This window comes from Argopecten irradians, chromosome 15 (genome assembly GCF_041381155.1).
Source record: "Argopecten irradians isolate NY chromosome 15, Ai_NY, whole genome shotgun sequence".
In the NCBI taxonomy this organism is placed as follows: Eukaryota; Metazoa; Mollusca; class Bivalvia; order Pectinida; family Pectinidae; genus Argopecten; species Argopecten irradians.
Window position 1 is genome coordinate 15,752,029 of NC_091148.1, and position 24,397 is coordinate 15,776,425.

Below are 24,397 nucleotides of genomic sequence, written 5' to 3' on the forward strand. Positions count from 1 at the left end.
TTCGTAATGACTTCTTCACCAACTTTACATGGACATCAAGCTTACATCTCTCATTTCTTTATTACAAACTAAGACATTCACAATAAATAACCACAGCAGGCTACCGACTTAATGTAACGACAGCCGTATTTCTTATAGACATAGAAAACAAATAATAGAGAACAGGGCAGAACAAAATCTTACTAATACGTAAAAAAAGAGAGAAGAAACAACTCTCTTCCACAGAAACATGCTTCCATAGAAATTTTTAATTGGGAATATTGTACCCTTTCTTCAACATCACTACACAAATATCGTCCTGATAACCGGATTTTAATACCATCAGAGAATGTGTTGTTGATCGAGTAAAATTGTTGTACAGTCATTAGATGTGTAATGTACAACCAACAAAAGCTCAAGAACAAGGGAAACATGTCTTTTACATCAATCCCCATTGTTCATGGAACCAACGGTTGGCTAAATAAAAAATTAAGTTATTGTTATGCAAACATTGGTTTCACATTAAAATGATTTTCGCTTAAGCCAGGCTTTATTGTGTTTGGTACCTTTAAAGTTGTTTCAATATCATTAGTCCATTCTATTGTTCCTACTTATCGGATATGAATGTGTACTTACTGTACGACACTTTGGTGCCATCAACAGGTCTTGGAATCGCCTGATTTTTTGATCGTCGAATGTTTCGTCCAATGAATGAGTCGCACATCTGAAAAATACGGTTTTTTTTTTACTTTCAACTTTTCATTTATTGGATTTGGCTTTCTTTGTTATGCAAATATACAATATCTTATTGTCGGATTTTCTTTAACATTTACGCCGATAAGAAATGTTATACATTCGCACAAGATTAGCAACTAACGGATGCTAGAGAGGTTTAGTTAATCTAACCTAGATATTAGACATAGGAAATAGCCAACTAGAACTGATTTAGGAGAATTTTTCTAATGTTGTTGTTTTGACATTTGAATTGTAAATACGTTATACTATGGTTATCCATTTCCAATTGGGCAGCGACAAAACAACTTGTCTGCTTCAAACACTTGGGTTTTTTTTTTATTTTTTTTTTTTTGTATTTGATGACATGTAATGCTTTCCAGCTGTGTGAAACGGCAGGACTACACAAGAATATACTTGTCACAAACTTAATAAAAGTTATTTCTAGAAAAATTAAAAAAATTAAAAGTAAATACCACATTTTCATCGTTAGAGTTACAATATTATTTTGAATATACCTTCTTCTAGTTCTGATCCTAAATATGTTGGCTCTCCTCGGGCCGCTTCTTGCACTCTTCTTGTTATGATCCGGATAAACACACACATTAGTATCACGTGATCATCGGTCATCTGGGCCGCTTTGCATCTCTCTCTTTTGTCCCACGAGAGCTTTAAAACAAAGGAAAATAGAATTACGTTTGTAGTTTTACTGTTCATCTATTTAAGGTGGTGTCGTCTGTACCATACCCCGAAAGTGTTCTCGTAGTTCGTTAAAATTTCTTACACTTGTTTTCTATTAAGGTTATAGCCATGGTATTGCTGTCACAGTTTCGTAAGAAATTGAACCTGACGTGTTTTTTTTAAGTGGATTTTGCAATTGGCAATATTAAAACATTTTTTTTACATATTGATGGACGCTGAAAAACAAATCACAGTATTTCTGAAATGAACGGCTGTATTAATGCTAGTATTTCTAAAAACGAATAAAAAAAATATCATAACTTTTATATGGGATTAGGTTTAAAAAAAAAAATGTATTTTTAACTTGTAAACATGTAATTATTCACGTTATTTCAGCTCTATGGTCCTCTTACAAGATCATAATAGCTTACAGTTATGATATAATGCCTCTTCATAGATATAGTGATTAGGTATTTTTAAAACGGCAAATATGACTTTCCAATGTAATCTGTATTTTTTTATACAGTTCGGTTTTTGAAACAATAAATATAACTTTTACAACGTCCCACTTGACCTTGTTTCTTGTTTGATAAATCACCAAGGTTTTGTATTGAATATACCCTCAAGGGGTACATGTGTAATCTGCATCTGGGTGGCAAATTTTTATTAAATCGGAGTAATGGTAATTTTAAGGATCTGGTACCAGCTGTTTAAAATGTGATTACACTAAGGTTAGTTTAACCATTATTCTCCAATTCATGATGTTAATCATTATTTCGACAATATTCTGCTATTTTTGTATGAGTACTTTTTATTTATTTATTTCAATTCTGTACCCGTTCGAAAACATAGGTGAAAATGTAATTACAGAAAAATTCAGACTGAAAATTTTGTTACTAAGCCTATTTACCGTTAAAACAACTGGGGATTTGATACTGATAATCATTCTATTTCACAGGACATTCACTTGTAGGCAGATTACCGATATTCACGTTATTTTTATCCCCATGTATGTTGTTTACACAGACTTAACACAGTTTGTGTGGGAAACCAAAATGAAGGTGTTGATTTTCTGTTTTGTTTTTATTTTTCCAATTCGCACGAACCGAACTTTCTTTTGAGATAATGTTATAAACTGAAGATAAAGGCATTATCATGCACCTTTACAAACCGAAAATATGGGCTATTTGTGCTCTAGAATATGTTGCTAAATTTATGAATTTAACATGATCAAACGAATACAACATGAACTATATATTCGTAGTATAAAACATATCCGCATTTTCCACAATCATGAAATCACAAAAAAGTCTTCAAAAATGTTTCAAAACAGTAAGGATGTTCTACTTACAGTATTGAAAAAATTGTAGTGGTGGCCATAATTTATGCTGTAGCATGTCTTGCTATGATAGTTTTTGTGATATTGGTTTTTGTAAATATCCTATATTGCCGTGTGTCTTGATTATATTGTGTACATGAGGAATAAGAATGAAGGTCAGGTAACATTTCGAGCATTCTCGATATTCCAGGGGTTACTATCACTGTTGTTATATCCACCCCTGGACTATAACGTAGCAAAACTGAAGGCAACAGAACACACATGCAATTCGGTTCTTTGTTCTTCAACAAAAGAATATAATAACGGTATATCATATGTCTTTAAAGTTGGTCGTTAAACAAAGCCTTTTACTGGGCTATAATTGGTCAGGGTTTGTTTTCCCTGAACTGCCTTCAGTTTCACTATGACATAGCCCAAACATAATTTCTATGGGTACATTTCCGCGAACAGTATTCTTTTAGTTGTTTACAAACCTTAAGTAATTTTGTTTGAAATTGCATTATAAATTTTTTGCTCCAAAATCATTTCCATTATTTCGCTAAAGCCTTACTACCAGTAGCTTTGTACACATCAATCTAATAGTGACCTCAGCATGTCCCTAAGGTTAGTCTAACTTCAGCGTGTTGCCTACGTAAATCTTCGGTGTGGTTGATTCTCTCGGAAAATATAAACTAAATATTGAAATCCCGAATGTTCCCGATACTAGGCTAGAGAGTTCATCCAGCGGTGACCCGAACTGAGCATTGTTAGATCTTTTATTGATTGAAGCGTAACGTAGAGCATCATAGTGGAGAGAAAAACTATTAAGTCTTAATTTTTATTAGATCGTTCTATATATTCAACATATTTTCGTGTGCGACTAATTTCGCGCATTCTTCTGGTTATCTAGGCATCGCTAAATCATTTACAGCGGAATAAGTGTATATAACCATAGATCGCAAGAATGAATCTCGCATTAAAACGTTCAAGGAGAGAGAAATTGAATAGGCATTATTACTGGATGCCATTTTTTTTTAAGATTTTTTTAATTGAAATTGAATTTACAGTGTATTTTCATTTTGTTTTGGAATGAAATGACAAACGTCGTTTGACAGAAAAAACCCGTGAAATTAAATCAATAAGAAAAATAGCTTGTTTTACAGTATATCTTTCCATGATATTATCATTACCAGTTATAAGCGCTTTTAATTGGTAATACTTACTGAATCCGCCACTTGAGATCCGAATAGGCACAATACCTTTCGGCCATAGAGTGATGGAGCTCGGGTTAAATTCGGGTCTTCTGCTATCCTTCTGTCCCCGTCTGAAAAGGAATATTTATTGCTTATCTTCATACACATCAAACATTATATTGTCAACGAACAAACCAGTCGTCCCACTTCCTTCCTACTAAGACATATGCATGCCAAGTACATTAGCTATTGACCTATCATTTCATTATATCGCCAAATAAAATTAATCAAATATGACGCCATACAATTACTGTAAGCGTTATATTTTAGCGGATCTCTGATGAAAAAAATACTGCTCTAAGATTCGACATCGCTAAATGTGTTTTCTGTACATTGTTTTGTTACCATATTGGCGACTGCGCAAATTCATTGGTGCACTAACCAGTTCAATATCGATTTTGCGCTAGGACGGCGTGATTAAGTTTTAAAATCTATAAGATAGGTAGTGGGCCTTTAAGAGGGTAACTTACAGATCATTTTGGATGCTATTGGAGTTGGCTGATTCTTCCAGATCATGTCACCTTCCATTATTAGCGAATCCTTTGGTGCTGCTATGGTAGGTGAATTGAATATCTCGTCACCTAAAACATACCAACATAAAAAACACATCATTTTTAGTAGATTATCTTAAATGTAATATTGCTGAGTGAATTTGAGACTAGAATTTTGGTCCTATTTAATATTACTTGCTGTCAGATGTTCTGATATATCTTTTCATTATGCATAATGAGAAACATATTCAACACATGTTTTGCACTAAGAATAGGGCCGAATGCGCCCGCCGGGGTTGCAAATTCCACTCTGCAATTTTTTTTTGACAAGTTAATTTTAATTTGAAAAAATATTGTGGATATTATGTTATAATAATTTCCCATATGCTAAAAAACACCGTGTAATGCTTGTGCAGCCTCGGTATCTTAAATTTAGATAATTAAGTTGACATCTCTTTATTCATAGCCCCTCTTTATTATCGAATAATACAATGTGGAAATTGATAACAATCGAAAAATATCGTCACAACCAGTTATTTTACAATCTTGAACATTTTTCGCAATTTTTGATAAAAATAAGAATATAGAATTTTAGTCTTTGATCTAATTTTCGGAGATTTACATCCCAGCAAAACTATTCCCCCCGCCAAACTATCACCCCGCGAAAACTTTTCATCTCGCGAACAAAACTATCATCCCGTGAAATTGTCACCCTGCGAAAACTATCACCCCGCCCGAACGAAACAAGAGGACATATACGAGATTGCTAAAAGTCACTTTAAAAAAACAAAATTGTTTTGTATTCCATTAACATACAGTTGTAACACTTCCCGAATATGACGACCTTACTATCTTTTTTAATTAAGGTGTCTAATACGTAAACCCTACCCCACCCACCTCTAAGTGCGAGCTCGAGACTCTCATCGAATGTGTAGCTCTGTACTGACAAAACATATTTTCCTCCGGGTACTACTGCTTTTCTTTTAATCTTTTAACCCGCGAACGTTCCTATATTTCCGGAGATGGTCGAATAGGTGTAATAAAACAAATTAATACAAATAAAAGTCCCCGGTTTTTAAACAATGATTATCAGATGATAAATTACTTTAATAATAAAACATACTAATAGCATTCAGCCATTTCCCGGTCAATTGATCATGGCGCCCCTCCTCCTATCTGGAAGCTTGCAGCTGGAATGAAATATGAACGGTGACAGCTATAAATTACCTGATCTCAAAAATGTCCTTAGCCAATGAATCTCGATTTTCCCCCACAAAAAAACACACGTAAAAAACAGTAGAAAAAAAGAAAAAAAAAAACACCTCTAGACACAAAAACTGGTTAACTTTGTCAGCAATTTCTGCTGTTTCAGAATTATTTGTACAATTTTTGCTGTATTTCACATGTCCTGCTGTGTCTCAACTACGCACAGTGCCTAGATATTGTTTCTAAGTAAATCTTAAGCTCGCGAGCGTGCTTTAAATTTGATGAATTTGGGGGTCAATAGGGTGACATCAAATCATACTTAGCCCTTTTGTGAATATTTTGAAGTGATTGTAAGTTTTGTATCTAAAAATGAACCCTATTATCAACCTGTTCACACGTTAAACTTAATAATGATTACACTACAGTATTAACTGTTCCATATGTAATATTTTATTTTTAATGATCGTATGTATTCTTACATAATAAGCTACATTTTTAGAATAATGTTATATCTTTAAAACTAGCTATTAAGTATGCAGCATATTTATATGTGTCTAGGGAGACATCTACGGTATTTAATGTTTTTCAATTCATGTTATGAATTAAATTAATTATGTATAAAAATAATATTTATAACTCTTGCGTTGCATAACAAAACACCCGGAAACAGTGAGTAACCTCTGAAATATTTTTTCGTTATTCTTTTTCTGTATCAATGGAAATGAAACCTTAAGTGTGTCATGGCGAAGTTGACCCTTTTATAATTCACTGTGGTAGTATTCATTCTTGTCTACAGGTATTCTATCATACCACGTTACAAAAAAAAAAATACAAACATTCACACTTCAGTTAAATATCAAAGGGATAAATGTAGTTTAAATAGATACACCCAGATCTTATCATAAACGTTCTTTTACATTATATAGTTAATGATTTCCGAAATTTTATTGCTATTGTTTAATTGAATTAGTAGGACCATTAAAACAATTTGCCTATTCTACATTTAGATTATTGAATACAAAAATAAGACCATATTTTCATTATGTCTGTCATGTCCCCATCATTCAATTAGACCGCGTTCTTCATAAAACTCTGTTACAAACGTACTGAATAACACATTTCTTATTCGCGAGAACCAAATTTTTGCTTGATTTTCCTAAAATAGATCAAACGCGTAATATATTTTTAGTGAATACCGTATTGACCGGTTATTTCGCGCGGGATCCCAATTTTCGCATTTTAAAAATTAAAACGAGAAAGTTCAATTTTATCGGTTTTTAATTTTCGTAATATTTCGTTAAATAGCTCAAACGCGAAAATATGTATTTTTTTTTTTTTTTTCGCAATCTTCGAATTCAATCAAAATCGGTTTTGAATTTTTGCAATCTGGCGTCATGGTATATATGCTTGCTCATTTCTATATATATTTATGACGGATCAAATTTTCGCAACATCATATCGACCCCTTGATCGCGAATTTTTATATTTGTAAATATGTTGAAAAAATCAATGACGCGAAATTTGCGTCTTTGCATTCTTACATGTCTCCCTTGCGAGTTAGGTATCGATTGTTACGTCATTATTTTTGTGAACGCAATTCATGTCGTTTTCTCGAATACGTATGACGTTGCCCTTGCAAACACATGACGTCACAATCAATACTGATCAGATAAACTCTGTATTATGCAATATACATAAAATGCTGTAAAAAACCGCGAATATAAAGTGATTTAGTGTAATTTTATGAATATATAGTTAAGGGAATGCTCTCCAATATATTTTTTATACTCTTGAAATGATAAATTTTTCACGAAGGATTTTTTTTATTATCAACAGATCAATCAATCAATCAATATTTTATTTTAGTGTTAACGCATTATAAAAAAATATACAGTCACTGAGAAAATATATGCACAAGTAATTTTGAAAGAAAATAATTAGATCTATAGATCTTTTTTTATTAAGTGTTTAAATAGAAATTCAACGTATTGGTCTATAATTATCCTCACAAACATTAACCTTATATGCTCCAGCTGAAATCCATTTTCATGAGCAACGTTACTTAAATTTAAAAGGAATCCCTTAACTAAAAAATCTCCATGTTCCCCATAGGAAAACATACGATTTTTAAGTAAGGGCTCCTTTACTTAAGATTTTCCCTTGACTTATGTAATGCTTTTCTATGGGGAAAATTTAAGTTAAGGAATTCTTTTTTTTTTTTCTTAAAGTTAAAGATTAAAATGGCCCTGAATGTCCTTACACATAAAAGAGTACTAGAAAAGATGATTACAGCAAAATTTCACCATCACTAAAATAAGACAATATATTTATTTGGAAGCGAAAAAAAAATGTACCAATTCATCTCCAGTCCCAGGATCCGTTTCGCCCTTGAATACGGGTTGTTGAAAACTGCCGCGTTGCCACGTCCCACTTTTGTCCAATGACCAGCAATAATATCGCCTTCTCCGCTGCGGTCGGTCTGCATCGGCTTCCTGAAAGTGGAGACTGCACCCGTGTGGTCCTGGACTCGGTGCCTGCAATAGCCATAGAAAGCAAGAAGATGCTCCCTGATCCTTACGGAACCATCTGTGGACTGTCATTCCTAGACCGCTATTGGGGCTGCATGTGTAGAGGTTTTTCCAGATTTTGTACGGTCCTATGGACTGTCGTCTCGTGCGTTATGCGCGTGTGGGTACCTCGGAGAAATGAAAAACCGTCGCTATGGCACGCGGTGCAGCGACCTGGAATAGCCTGCTCACTTGGTGAGTGAAAGGTAAACGGTTCCAATAACACAGAGCCACCAGACCAGAAACAACACTGTACGATACACAAACGGCCTCCCTATGATAGAGATATAGATAAAAAATTACAACAACGTGAAAAACCAAGTTTAGTGTTTCAGCCAAAATAAAGATTTTAATGGTCACTACCTTTCTGAAATGACTTTTAATAAAATGATAATTGTAGAGTGGCGAAATTATATTAACACGTCAACGTTAATTACTGTGTGACCTTATCATCACATTCTGAAGAATTTAATTAAATAAATCATATGTTATTTGGCGTTAATTGCTAGGTCGTGTTAGTTTCCACGCCGCCGTCCCTAACTACCACGCGTTAGTAGAAGATGAAAAGTAAATATTCACTGTTAATAAAGATTACTCACGGGATTTCGAATTAGTTTTGGTGTTTTTGTGGAGCATCGATATAAAGCTTTTTAGGTTATCATTGGGTTTTTTTGTAGAAATTTTGGAATTTTTATTTAGGGAAAGGTATAGTATGGCCCTTTAAAGGCCGAGAAATTTTTGACACGACAAGCTAACGAATACCATTTGTAATAAATATCACACTTTAAATGAAAACATAATCTGTTTAGATACACTTGACTAAGCGTCTCTATATTAAATACATCTCTACTAAATATACAATTATATATATCTGTTGTTAAAAATATCTACACCAAAATCAAACTGTTTAAACACTAAAATATAGTTTGTGCAAAAAATACGGTAATATCATAAAAAATTGTAATATCATTGAACAGTCAAAATTTTTAATTTTCCAAGCCCATAATCAAAATATTTTCAACTGAATATGTTGATTTCTTGACGCAAACATTTGATCTTTCACAACATGTCAAGTCAAACTGTTTGTATCATGCTCCTTTAAAGGTATATACCTGAATCGGTAAACGTTTTTCATGTGTGTTAAAATGTAACTGTAAAAATTGTCATAATTTGACGGCCACAATCGTTTATTGACGTACCGCAAATATATCTTCGTGAACATCACCTTATCCGAACAATTTTAGAAATTAGATAACATAAATATACAATTTCTGTAATACATGTCGTCCTATGTTTTTCGTAATTACTTTACAGTAGTTTTTTTTTTTGACAATGCTAGCAAAACAGCGAAAGTTAACATATATCGTAAAAATGTGGATAATTTTCGCGAGTGGTTAATTTCGCGCGATTTGTATGTTTTAAAAACTTCCCGTGCCTGTGTGTTAGAGTTAGATACCACGTATACTTCGTATTTTTGCACTGGCTGGGATGATTCCTGCATGTTAGACGCTAGAACGTCATCTAACGCCACGAATGACTAGATGCTCTGTCGTTTATAAGTGTTATAAATAAACCTTTATATTTCTTATCTGAGAACGTGGTGGAGCTTTCAACAATAATGAACTTGGCACTTGTATTTCTACATTGTTTATTATCACATCTAATTAACAATATGAAGGTTGTTTTAGTGTAGTAGACACCGGTAAATTTGGTTCAGCTTACTACAAGGATGGGACACATTATATTATTATGCACCTATGGGGATGTCTTTGAAGTTGACAATGTTTTAATTGGTAACACAAAGATAATTACTTCGTATTTAATTGTGTAGTATTCTAATACCCATAAAGCATCTCAGATTCCAATGGTCTTAGAAGGTGACATCTGACCCTATTAATTATTAGTTTGAAAAGATATATTATAGAGAGAATTTTGGAACGTAACTTGATATAATGTTTTTATTCGTATATGCAGTAAAAAGTGATTGTGATTATGATGCTTCATTTCATTCTAATCATACACATCAAGGTGGTAGTCGATTTCATTTCCTGTTCAGTTCCACTAAAAATTCTTTAGTAAGAAAAACTTCACATCAAAGGTTTCATAGATATCACTACAAGAATTTTTTTTCTTATGCGAATTATAATGAGAATTTTTGGTTTCATTAATAAAACAAAAATGTTAAAATTAGGCAAGCCAAAAGACAATGCGAAAAAGCACGAGGAAAAGAAAAGCATCCTGCAGTGCCATTATTTACGATTATTCAATATTTTTCACGACCGTCGTTTTCTTCATTCTTTGATTTCTTATCCCCCATAAGCTATTGTGTTTTTAATCACCTTCACATATACTTGTACTAACAATATGTTAATACCAGTACTGAAAAGTATGTAGAAGGAAAGACGGTTTTAATCATTTAGCTTTCCAGAATTACGGTATAAGCGATTCAATAATTACTTGATAAATATTTTCTCCAATACCATGGGGACCGATCAAATTTCTACGATCTAAAGAAAATTGACCTGTCATCCTATACTTCTTAAGTGATTAATGACAGAATCGCATCTCCACGATTTCATTTTTAGCAAAGTACTTTGATTACAAAAACCAATGTCACACAACAGACTTTTCATAAGACCACGATTACAAAAATATACCAACCAAACCTTCCCTTAAAAATAGCCATCGATGAATAGAAAGATACAATCGTTCAATATTATTAATATAAATATATAAGGACAACATAACTACAAACTATAACAGAAAGATGGTCACCACACATATTTTCAAAAATACACGATAAAAAATATTATGCCACCAAACGCTGTCCAAAATACATGATGGCAGAATATGCCACCATATAATTTTTGAAATCATCGAGATGACAGAAATATATCACCACCACACTTTTTAAGATACGATCATAAAAGTACCACGAAGGAAAGCATTATGCTACCATCCACTGATTAGATACCACGATGGCAAATGTTCCACGATGACAGAAAATGCACCACAGTGTGCATTTTTTTTCGGACAAGGAAGTAATTACAACCGACTGTGGACAAAACAAATTGTCAAATTTTCGAGGCGGATCTGCTCTTATTATCAAGATACACAAAAGGAACACGGTTACATAATATGATACGTACAGTAATACTGGACAATGGAAGTAGCCAAATGATTTAACAGTGCCTTTTTAAAACACTAAAAATGACAGAAATATGCCACCGTTCAGTTTTTTAAGAAACCACGACGCCACATACACTTTACAGTTCCCAACTCACCATTGTGCTTGTACTGTACAGCGGTCCTGTAAACCTGTATGGCTGACTGCTACTCTCCGTAACAAGCTAGACAGTAGCCCAAACGCATCAATACTACTGTTATATATTCCTGTTAACTGTCATCCCATTTATATTCATCAGTGTGTTTAATGGTGATGAGTATGTCATTGATCTGGTGTCACAGCCAGCATTGTTAAGTGTCGTCATAGACAATCAAGTTTTTAATTATATTCTCTCATTTACTCCACCACTGATCAATCTCCCCCTACATCACATGGCATCGCACGTTATATAACAGTAAGGATCCACGTCAATCAAAGTTCAATCAAAGTTCGTTTAGCTTGGTTTGAAATTACATAATGAGGAAATCCAAAAAAAGAAAACCTTGTGTATTTAAGTGCCCATATAAAACGCTTGCATTTAAAAAAAAATCAAGTTTATTAAAGTTCATGTGAACGATTGGGACTTTTTTACAGTTGACAATCGTTTACATGAATTTAATAACTTGAAAGTCTTTTTTTGGAATGGGGCGTTTTTGATAGGCACTTAAATACACAAGATTTTCTTTTTTGGACGCAGGGGAAGATTGATAGGTCGTGGAGTAAAAAGAGAAAATTATAAAAATAAGGTTTTTTGGAATGTTTCGTTCGTTATTGTCAAAATGATCCCCTAGTTCCCTTATCTAGATAACAAGCATATTTTTATTATCGATTTTAACGATAACGATTTAGCTGTGTATTGACAGCGTTCGATGTATTTTTCGAATCTGTAACTATATCTCCCCCGCCTTTAAAATATTTAAACCAATATAATCAAAACAAACATAATTATATCAGTATCAGTGTAGTGAATATATAGCACTCCATAATTCAGGTATTTCATTGACAGGAACTTATGACATCCCTCGTAAGATATGAAATATAATTAGACAATTAAATCAAATCACTGTTTGAGTGAGATAATATTCTGAGGAGGCAAAGAAAAAAACCCGAAAAAAATTAAATCGCTTATTAATCGTTTTAAATCACAGATATAATAGAGCCATTTGACTAAAAATCCGCGACATTACTTCGGGAAATGATTCAACTTGGCATTTATCTTATGTTATAAATCATATTATATTAGTATCACGAATTACATTACTACACAACAAGACTTCGATATTTTTAAGTACTACACAACAAGAGAAGTCCATATACTATGAAGGTCACACTTCACTACGGGAGACGTCTGTATATTGTTAGGGTCACACTACACAACAAGAGAAGTCCATATACTATGAAGGTCACACTTCACTACGGGAGACGTCTGTATATTGTTAGGGTCACACTACACAACAAGAGAAGTCCATATACTATGAAGGTCACACTTCACTACGGGAGACGTCTGTATATTGTTAGGGTCACACTACACAACAAGAGAAGTCCATATACTATGAAGGTCACACTTCACAACGGGAGACGTCTGTATATTGTTAGGGTCACACTACACAACAAGAGAAGTCCATATACTATGAAGGTCACACTTCACTACGGGAGACGTCTGTATATTGTTAGGGTCACACTACACAACAAGAGAAGTCCATATACTATGAAGGTCACACTTCACTACGGGAGACGTCTGTATATTGTTAGGGTCACACTACACAACAAGAGAAGTCCATATACTATGAAGGTCACACTTCACTACGGGAGACGTCTGTATATTGTTAGGGTCACACTTCACTACGGGAGACGTCTGTATATTGTTAGGGTCACACTTCACAACAAGAGAAGTCCATATACTATGAAGGTCACACTTCACTACAGGAGACGTCTGTATATTGTTAGGGTTACACTACACAACAAGAGAAGTCCATATACTATGAAGGTAACACTTCACTACGGGAGACGTCTGTATATTGTTAGGGTCACACTTCACCACGGGAGACGTCTGTATATTGTTAGGGTCACACTTCACAACGGGAGACGTCTGTCCATATCACACTATACAAAGAAGGTCACACTTCACACTTCACTACGGGAGACGTCTGTATATTGTTAGGGTCACACTACACAACAAGAGAAGTCCATATACTATGAAGGTCACACTTCACTACGGGAGACGTCTGTATATTGTTAGGGTCACACTACACAACAAGAGAAGTCCATATACTATGAAGGTCACACTTCACTACGGGAGACGTCTGTATATTGTTAGGGTCACACTACAACAAGAGAAGTCCATATACTATGAAGGTCACACTTCACTACGGGAGACGTCTGTATATTGTTAGGGTCACACTACACAACAAGAGAAGTCCATATACTATGAAGGTCACACTTCACTACGGGAGACGTCTGTATATTGTTAGGGTCACACTTCACAACAAGAGATTATGAAGTGTCAACTTCACTACGAGGAGATATGTTTATTGAAGGTCACATTTACACACACGGGAGAAGTCCATATACTATGAAGGTGACACACTTCACTACGGGAGACGTCTGTATATTGTTAGGGTCACACTACACAACGAGAGAAGTCCATATACTATGAAGGTCACACTTCACTACGGGAGACGTCTGTATATTGTTAGGGTCACACTACACAACAAGAGAAGTCCATATACTATGAAGGTCACACTTCACTACGGGAGACGTCTGTATATTGTTAGGGTCACACTACACAACAAGAGAAGTCCATATACTATGAAGGTCACACTTCACTACGGGAGTTATCTGTATATTGTTAGGGTCACACTAAACAACAAGAGAGTCCATATACTATGAAGGTCACATTTCACTACGGGAGACGTCTGTATATTGTTAGGGTCACACTACACAACAAGAGAGTCCATATACTATGAAGGTCACACTTCACTACGGGAGACGTCTGTATATTGTTAGGGTCACACTAAACAACAAGAGAAGTCCATATACTATGAAGGTCACACTTCACTACGGGAGACGTCTGTATATTGTTAGGGTCACACTACACAACAAGAGAAGTCCATATACTATGAAGGTCACACTTCACTACGGGAGACGTCTGTATATTGTTAGGGTCACACTTCACAACGGGAGAAGTCCATATATTATGAAGGTCACACTAACACAAAAGAGAAGTCCATATACTATGAAGGTCACACTTCACTACGGGAGACGTCTGTATATTGTTAGGGTCACACTACACAACAAGAGAAGTCCAATATACTATGAAGGTCACACTTCACTACGGGAGACGTCTGTATATTGTTAGGGTCACACTACACAACAAGAGAAGTCCATATACTATGAAGGTCACACTTCACAACGGGAGACGTCTGTATATTGTTAAGGTCACACTACACAACAAGAGAAGTCCATATACTATGAAGGTCACACTTCACTACGGGAGACGTCTGTATATTGTTAGGGTCACACTACACAACAAGAGAAGTCCATATACTATGAAGGTCACACTTCACTACGGGAGACGTCTGTATATTGTTAGGGTCACACTTTCAAAAACGAGGAGATTGTGGTCCATATACAATGAAGGTCACACTTCACACTCAACGGGAGACGTCTGTATATTGTTAGGGTCACACTACACAACAAGAGAAGTCCATATACTATGAAGGTCACACTTCACTACGGGAGACGTCTGTATATTGTTAGGGTCACACTACACAACAAGAGAAGTCCATATACTATGAAGGTCACACTTCACTACGGGAGACGTCTGTATATTGTTAGGGTCACACTTTACAACAGGAGACGTCCATATACTATGAAGTTCACACTTCACTACGGGAGACGTCTGTATATTGTTAGGGTCACACTACACAACAAGAGAAGTCCATATACTATGAAGGTCACACTTCACTACGGGAGACGTCTGTATATTGTTAGGGTCACACTACACAACAAGAGAAGTCCATATACTATGAAGGTCACACTTCACTACGGAGACGTCTGTATATTGTTAGGGTCACACTACACAACAAGAGAAGTCAATATACTATGAAGGTCACACTTCACTACGGGAGACGTCTGTATATTGTTAGGGTCACACTACACAACAAGAGAAGTCAATATACTATGAAGGTCACACTTCACTACGGGAGACGTCTGTATATTGTTAGGGTCACACTAAAAAAGAGAAGTCCATATACTATGAAGGTCACACTTCACTACGGGAGACGTCTGTATATTGTTAGGGTCACACTAAACAACAAGAGAAGTCAATATACACTATGAAGGTCACACTTCACTACGGGAGACGTCTGTATATTGTTAGGGTCACACTACACAACAAGAGAAGTCAATATACTATGAAGGTCACACTTCACTACAGGAGACGTCTGTATATTGTTAGGGTCACACTTCACTACGGGAGACGTCTGTATATTGTTAAGGTCACACTAAACAACGAGAGAAGTCAATATACTATGAAGGTCACACTTCACAACGGGAGACGTCTGTATATTGTTAAGGTCACACTACACAACAAGAGAAGTCCATATACTATGAAGGTCACACTTCACTACGGGAGACGTCTGTATATTGTTAGGGTCACACTACACAACAAGAGAAGTCAATATACTATGAAAGGTCACACTTCACTACGGGAGACGTCTGTATATTGTTAGGGTCACACTAAACAACAAGAGAAAAGTCAATATACTATGAAGGTCACACTTCACTACGGGAGACGTCTGTATATTGTTAAGGTCACACTACACAACAAGAGAAGTCAATATACTATGAAGGTCACACTTCACTACGGGAGACGTCTGTATATTTGGGGTCAAACAATGAGAAAGTCTATATACTATGTCAAACTTCAATTTACGGGACGTCTGTATATTGGTTAATGTCACACTATTACAACAAGAGAAGTCAATATATTTTATTCCTACGGGAGATTTATTTTTATTTTTCAACTATGGAACACACTTTAATAACTCTTTTGATTTGAATTAAATGTATCAACACTAAAATTATCTGCATGAACTTAAAAAGAGTGTACTAAATGAATAAACATAAAATCTTAAATAAGTGTTCATTTCATAAGAAATTCTATGAAATTATTATTGCCAGCCTTGTCGAGTAAAAACTTAAGATTAGAAAATAAATAAGATGAACAAATATTCAAAATATTTTGATCAAATCACTACCAAAAACTTAAAACATAGTTGTGATGTCATCTATTGTTGTTTCTGTACTTTAACTCCAGGATTATGGGGCCATTACTTGTAACTGTCCTATATGTTACCTTTAACTGTCTTATATGTGACTCTAATATAAGACAGTCCCTTATAAGACAGTAAAAGGTAACTTATGGGAGAGTTACACAATGAGGGTGAGTATATGTCTCCGGGCATAATCCAATAATTATGTTAACACGTGCATCACACAACCTGCTGGAATATTCCATAATTTTTAAATCCAAATTTACGAATAAAATCCAAACACAATGAATATGGAGACAATTTATTTTCTCTTTTGATGCAGAATTAAACACATCCACAGAATTTCTGTATATATCCCATATCAAGTTTTCCTTCTTATTATGAATTCACCATTTAACACTTATCTACAGCATTAACTCCAATTTCCGCTTTCTGAAAACCTTGTTTTTGTACACCACTTTTGATTTTAAATTTCCAAATTATCTACAATGTAGTTTTACATTTCTTTTGATTTTGTTTCAACAATATTTCAAGATTTCACCTAAATCCCATCAGCTTGTTGAATGAAATTGCACATGGTATAAATAAATCCCAGATTGTCCCTAGAGAGGTCGAAGTTTTAAATCCTCTGAAAGCAATGTAAGTTCTGAGGGCACCGACTGTTTTGAACTAGCCTGGAAAATCACTATTGTATGCGATCATTTTAGCAAGACGCTTTCAAACAAACCCCTAAATTGCAAGTCTAGTTTCATGTCATTTCTTAACCACATCAGACATTGGACAGAAATGTCCTTTTAGCAATAAAAGTCACTTAAGTCACCTTATTATATCACTTAAATTAATATAAGAAAGTAATATCCTTCCATCACTGTCGGTGGACATGGTTTTAAAGCGAATTTACAGATAGTTGTCCAACCCAAAAGCATGCTTCTTGCATTCCGTTCATGAATGTTATTCATCACATATAACACAGGCAAAGGTAATTCTATGTTGCCATTGTCTATATTGGATTTGCCATGGTTGAATGCACATTGGTAGCATTACCTGAGCTCATAGACAAAGGCAAACAACTGGTTTATATTAGAAATAAAAGTGTACTTTATTAGCACAAAGGCTTGCTATGTTTTACGTTAGAGATAAGCCGAAAACTGTACAATATGTTGAAGAAAGAACAGATCTCGGCCCTGACGGGCCTCGATACAGTTCTTTCTCCAGCATATTGTACAGTTTTCGGCTTATCTCCATACCTTACATTTCAAAGAATCTCAAGTCAAAATATTTTGCGAAAAATTCAACGGAGGCCGCCATTTTGACCCACCCTCACGTCTTTTTCCTGACACCATTTTATTGTGTCTTTCTTGACGTCACCATGAACTTTCAGCCAATGAAAATCTCCCCAGGTGATTTTACAGCAGCTAGTGACATATACAAAAATATAACAGGGACGTGACATATACAAACATATAACAGGGACGAAATTCATGGATATGTGATTATGTGGTAATCGATTTATCTTCCACCCGGTTTGGGTTTATATCAAATTATGACCCATCTGTTATTTTTTTTTTATTTTCCCAACACTTGGAGGAAAAAAGGAAATATTGTTGACGTTTCCAACTTTCAATCGTATTGACCTCACCAGGTTCAATTAATTGAGCACGCAATATAGTTTTCTCCTAAAAACAAGCGGTAGCATGGAATTTTATTTATTAGAAACGATGACATGTATTTAAAAAAGCCTTATATTAGACCCCTACAATCAAGTTTGAAGGCGGAAGGAAACATATATATATATAATCATATTTAGATAAAAATGCATATTAATTTTACCTTTTTCGACTTCTTTTCGACTAATGTAATAACATAGCCAAAAATTAAAATATGATCGCCTTCAAAGCGTTCTGCATCGTCTTTGACCACAATAACAGGATGAAGGTCCATTCCTCGATTCCTATAGGGTTCCATCGCTAGGGAATACGGGTAAGGCCTCCGGGATAATTACAATAATAATCTCAAAGAGCTTAACAAAGGGAGATAACTACTGAGGCCTTGTACAAAAAATAAATGGATTAATATTATACAAGAGAGGTAACTCGTGATGTCTTGCTCACACTAAAATATCTGTACCTATTATGTCATACTGGTCATCCAAGAAAGAGTTTTATTGATACGTTATTCAGCACTTAAAATTAACAGGAGTTTGAAATTACAATATCTATAATGCAAAGGTTTTAATGTTACACAAATTCAAAATGGTCTATGCTTGTATTGCCAAAAAAATATGATACATGAGTACAGTTAGTGCAACAACGGTCAACCTCATCCTCGACACTCCATGGGGTTCCGATCACGTACGTCAAAGGGCTGAATTACTTGTTCTGTTCTGTTGCCTCCAGTTTTACTATGAGATAGTCCAGGGGTGTACATATCGTAAGTTATCGGAACCCCTGGAGTATTGAGGATGGGTCAGCCTAAGAAACTAAGATGTGAGCTAAAACATCTCTAATTTGAAAAGAAATATCAGTTATTGTAAAGCGTATCGTTAATCATTTGTCCATGTTTTATATAGTCTAACGTCAGTATTGTGACTTATGTTTACAAAATATTTATAGTCGTTTTGTCATTGGGGTATCTTTTCTGTCGATTATGAACGTTTATTATGGTAAATGATAGCAAAGAGTTATCTCTCTTGTATTGTTTAAATATAGGTACCATTTTTATGCTTAATACAACCATTTACGAAAACAACATATGAATGTCTTAAATGAAAATATCTTTTTTTATGAGGTAGAGGGAGAGAGAGGGGGAGGAAAGGAAGGAGGATAACCTCCGCATAAAACATTTTTGATCAGCTATCTTTATAATAATATATATTGCCCTTCTCTCTTCTTTATATTACACTCTAACTATTTATCATTTTCAACTCTTAAAAATGTCACTCGCCAAAGCTGAGATGATACAAATTATCATATCTTACTTTATAGCTAAACTGATGTGGAAGACATACCGTAGATCACTGTGAGTATGTTAATTATAACACTGTACATAATAGACTATAGTAAATTGCTATGCGACGTAGTCATCCCTTAATAGATCTGACCTACTCCTAGTCTAAGACTGTGGTGACTCAATAACTATAGTAAAACACTACCTTTGATAACTGCTACAAACGTTCTATTCTGTACTTACATATTACAGAGTTATCTGTCCGTGTGGGTAGGTATTGATTGTGACGTCGTGTGTTTGCAAGCGTAATGTCATCAATCTGTTAAAACAACAACAACAAAAATATATAGAAATGCAAAAGAGATTTGTTATACCATCATTTGGTTTACAAAACATCACCTGATGCGGCATATGATTGTTATTTTTTCCAAACCGCTAACACTACAGTTTCCTGGTGTCTTGGAATTTCCTGAATATAACATTGGCTATTGACGATTTATATCTTAACAAATTTGAATTTAAAGTTGGCTGAATATCTAAGTGGGACTTCAAAATAATCCATTTTCATGCTCGAAATTTTGTAGACTAGTAGCCTCTCAAACTGAATTATTACAGCAAAACGCTAACTAATAGCTATAGGGTATCAAATTAAAGTTCCGTAAATACCATGACACTTTTCGAAACATATTGTGTCTTTTAGAATGAGCACATCCATTGTTTATTTCCCGTGTATAACGCAAGATATAAGATGGTTACTACAGTGTTACATATTTCTTTCACTAGTTCTTAATGCTAATCATTTTCGTTGTGCGTGCTTTCTCGCCAGAGTGTCGTCTTCGACCTCGGTGACCTGATGTGACATTACATTACCGGGTTACCATCGTGGTTCTAACTTGTCAACTGTCCATGGTCAGAGTTAAGATCAGAAACATCGGCTTAAGGGATGTGGGAGCTTTTCCTGTTTCCAACCTAGTTTCACCTAGATTCACATATCGTATATGATGTACCAGACTTCCCCGGCATGATGGAAAAGACACCAGATCAACATTCTGCGGAGGGTTGAGTTGGTTCTCCTTAATTCGTATGAAGCACAATTCCTAATTCTTGTGAACTTCAGTGACCATAGGTGGCACAGGTGGATTCTTTGAGGTCATAATTGAGGTCTGCAGTGAAGTTTCACTCTTTGCCAAGTCTGGAAAGCACTTTAGAGAACTTTTTACTGGAGAGTCTTCAATGGTCTCTTTGCGAATACACCAGATGTGACACAACCAGCACCTTCAAGGGAGTGGGAAAAGTCATACCAATGAAAAACATTTAACATTTATGCCCTCATTAATGACCTCGATGATATCACCTGTGCCATTTATGGTTGCACGAGGGTCCACAAGATTGATGAATAGTACTTCATACGAATTATGGAGTTATGTGCTTAAGAGAACCAATTCCACCATTGGAAGAATGTGCATCTGGTGTAATTTCCATTATGCCGGAAAAGTCTGAAACAGCATATACGTACGATATGTTAGAATCTGAAAGAGATCCCACATCCCTGAACCTGTTGTTCCTGATATGAACTCTGGTCATGGATGGGTCATAAAAGGCTAGAACAACACTGGTAATGCAGTGTCACATGAGCTCATCGACATCGAAGACGTCGATCTGGCTTTTGACGAATTGGATACTGATATCTCGAGTACTCTGATTCGGACTGCATGTCTTCAGTGAATAGGTCAGTGAGGCGAGAAAGCACGCACAATGATAATGGTTATCATTGAGAACCAGTGAAAGACATATTAGTGACATTGTAGTAACCATATGACATTTTGCTTATGCTATGGATAAGAAATAAACAATGAATGTGCTCATTTTCAAAGACACAAACGCTTTGGGAACTGTTAATGATATTAACGGAAACACAGCCTTAGCTTAGGTTACATTTGTTACGCTATCAGTAGGTGTTGTGTTATTTTTGAGACGCTGCTAATCTACAAAATTGAGGGTATAACAATAATTCTTTTTTTGCATTTCTATATATTTTTGTTGTTGTTGTTTTAACAGACTGATAAGAGGTCAAATAACTGATTGTGAATAACAATTTGTTGTTGGGAAACAATTTTGCTGCGTCAAGCCAAATATGAAAAAATGCTGAAAAATTACCATTTTTGAGCTTAAAATATTTTTTTTTTCATTTCCTGCGTTCAAATCACTACATATATTGTCTTATTTGGTCACGACATGTATTTGTTGTTCTATTGTGGTCATTTTGATACCTCATTTGTCTACTTCAGTTGAAAAATGTCAATGTTATGACTATTTTTCATTTTTCAGTGAAATTCGAGATGGTGGCCATCTTGATGACGTCATAACCGGAACTTATACGATGTTAACATTGGTTTTGGTTGTTTTTGTTGCTTAAACTGATTGACAAGTGGTCAAAAAACTTATTAGAAATAATAGATTGCTGTTGGGAAACATTTTTGCTGCGTCAAACAAAATATGAAAAATTTGCTGAAAAATCACCATTTTTGAGCTTTAAATCCGATTTTTTCATTTCCTGCGTAGAAATCACTACATATATTGGATTTTTTGGTCCTGATATGTATTTGTTGTTCTATTGTGGTCATTTTGATACCTCATTTGTCTACTTCGGTTGAAAAATGTTAATGTTATGACTATTTTTCAATTTTTAGTGAAATTCGAGATGGCGGCCATCTTGATGACGTCATAACCGGAAGTTCATCCCAACTTATGCAATGTTAACATTTGGATTTGTGATCAGTGGGTCATAAGGGTTCAGAAAAATATTGGTTCGGAGGTTTGGGGGGGGGGTGCATGTGGGACCCTCCTAGCCCATGGCCTAATAAGACAACCTGCGTTATGAAAATCAACATTCTTTTTTAGATTTTAATCAAATTGTTCAGAAGGTGATGTTAAGTGTAGTATTATCGGTAAGTTGATTACTTTTGCGACTCTATAAATTATCGACCTCGTTTTCCATTTCCATTTCAAAAAATAAAAGTGTTTCGGAAAGGTAGTGGGTCTTTAAATTATATGAATGTTTCGATATAAATTAACCGTTTGCTTATCATGACAATTTGGTAACTATTTCTTTGATTAAGTGAAAAGGAATGCTCGTCAAATTAAGTTCAGATTTTAAAATGGCATACATCGTTTTTTTAAATTTTTTATTTCATGATCGTTATCATCAATTATATTAGCGCCAATCATAATTATGGAAAGTCGAAAATGTCTACATATTTGTTGCAGTCTATTAAACTAATATGCATATAAAAAGGGGATGATATTTGTTTTTTGGACCATCAATTACAGATATTAGATTATTCACGACTCTAATTTACATATTTTGTGTCATACTGTATAGTTGTTTTGTTTGCAAAATATCTCGATTTACTGCATGTAACTTATTCGCAGGGAAATATTTTCGCAACCCTTCTTAAGTCTTTGAAAGTGTCGTTTACGGGGTAGAAGTTGACATGTCAAAACCATTAGCGAGTTATTAATTTTCGCGAATTCGTCTGGAATTTATCGATGTTAAAAAATCTCGCCAATATTTGCGACTATGTAGTATCTCTTCATTTACTACATTTCTTTATAAATTGACCTAATGAAGATATAAGGACGCGATTTGTCAATACAAGGACATAGTTTTGACAGTATGATGGAGAATAATGTAGTCCATGTGTTTATGATATCAAAATACGTATACGGATTCCAGTCAAATTACTTAAAAACAAAGCGACGCTTAACGGGAGATTGATAGTATGCTATCGACAGTGACAAAATGATACCTTTGCTTACCTTGCATGACTTCAAATTACAAATATATTTATTGTTTTGCTTTACTTTCCAGGTAAACGTTCCCTAAATGATACATTCACTGTCCTATATCTCAGCTCTTTTATGTCCTACTAATATCCAGTGTCATTCAAGTAGCCTAAACAGCACTGACCAGCGGCAAGTACTTGGCAACAGCTCCACATGGGATTCGAACGCGCGACCCAGAGGTGGAGGGCTTGTGGTAATATGTCCATGATGTCGCGACACACTTGGTTTTGTTCAACTGCATGAGGCCGCGATGGACAAGTGGTTAACGTTACCCATCATGTACTACTTCCTACAAATCCTCCACCCCTGAGTCGCGCGTCCTAATCCCACGTGGCAGTTACCAGGAAATGCCCCCTGTCGGTGGTTGTTCTCAGGGTACTCCGGCTCTCCCTTCTAAACCTGACACGTTCTGAAATGACCCTAGGTGTAAAAAAGGACGGTAGACAACTCATACCAAACAACCCATTAAAGATTTGTTACTACATGTATAACTTTGTGTTAAGTATAGGTCATCACCTGAACATCTATTCAAGGTTAATGACGAGACGAATGAAACGCTCAGTGAATAAATGAGCTTCCCAATCTGGTGATGAATGCTAATTATACTAATTAACAAACACTTCATTATCACTTACGATAAATTATATGGTGTTTGTAATTAATATGAATGTAGTTAACTGCATTAAAAATCACAACTTATCAAAGATGCGGTATATTAAATGGTAATTAAACCTAATTAGCATTTGTTGACACCTAGAGGAATTTCAAAATAAATTCTAGTTATGCATTCTAAATATACTGGTCGTTCAGGTAATTGAAATGAAACTGTATATATGTTCTTAATTGTATGACCGTTAATACCGAATAATTCCTTTCTCTTCCTGTTTCAACGACTTGAATTTTGGTCACAAAACATTGGATATCTACCCTCATAGC

The 24,397-nt window shown here is 35.0% G+C and overlaps 1 protein-coding gene across 1 annotated transcript in view; it reads left to right on the top strand.

Annotated features, from left to right (window-relative positions):
• The first annotated feature begins 8,100 nt into the window (after nt 1-8,100).
• Nucleotides 8,101-24,397, top strand: part of LOC138308621 (zinc metalloproteinase nas-4-like) — a 34,954-nt gene continuing 18,657 nt past the window's right edge. The window contains exon 1 of the mRNA XM_069249663.1: nt 8,101-8,422. Within this exon, the coding sequence (XP_069105764.1) occupies nt 8,101-8,422 (322 nt within the window). The remainder of the gene's footprint in view (nt 8,423-24,397) is intronic.